Genomic DNA, 627 nt, shown 5'->3' on the forward strand with positions numbered 1-627 from the left:
CATTTTTTCCTTTTTGCAGGATTTAGGCAACATGCACTACTATCTCCTGGATGAGAACTGCTTTGATCAGTATTCCATCATCCTGGACGGAGGCACAACTACTGCAATATACCTCAACGCTGTCCCTGAACCTGTTGAGATTGCAAAGAGGGAGGTTAGTACTCGGGCTCTTATACTTTTACTTTTCCTTTGCTAACCTCATTTAGTATGGCCACACTTTGTTCATATTTTGAGTCTGGGTTTGGGATTCCTGTATCTTTAAACAATAAATTAAGCATGTAAGTGTATATTAGATTCTCTTGCCACGTCGTGACACACAACAATAATATGGGTGGGTGGGGGTGTGGGGGGATTGGATAATGATTGATCATCCATGAGTTAAGGAAATGCAAAGGTAGCTTGTAGTGTACTGCAATCTAAAAGGGCAAGATTAGATAACAAAAAATAAACTATTTCCTTACAGAGGTGGACAGAAACTTACGTCAGATGGTCTCCTAGAGGCACATACCTTGCCACATTCCATGGCAAAGGTATTGCTCTCTGGGGAGGTGAGGAATTCCGGCAGGTGTCCAAGTTCAGTCATCCAGGTGTACAGTTTATCGACTTCTCACCATGTGAAAAGTAAGC

General features: G+C 42.1%; 1 protein-coding gene across 2 annotated transcripts in view; it reads left to right on the forward strand.

Moving 5' to 3' along the window:
• LOC119588696 (eukaryotic translation initiation factor 3 subunit B-like) overlaps positions 1–627 on the forward strand; it is a 9,251-nt gene that overhangs the window by 4,638 nt on the left and 3,986 nt on the right. For both annotated transcript variants that reach the window (XM_037937332.1, XM_037937333.1), the window contains exons 4-5: positions 20–154; positions 464–621. In XM_037937332.1, coding sequence (XP_037793260.1) covers positions 20–154; positions 464–621 — 293 coding nt within the window. The remainder of the gene's footprint in view (positions 1–19; positions 155–463; positions 622–627) is intronic.

The sequence above is a fragment of the Penaeus monodon genome, chromosome 24 (assembly GCF_015228065.2).
Source record: "Penaeus monodon isolate SGIC_2016 chromosome 24, NSTDA_Pmon_1, whole genome shotgun sequence".
Lineage (NCBI taxonomy): Eukaryota > Metazoa > Arthropoda > Malacostraca > Decapoda > Penaeidae > Penaeus > Penaeus monodon.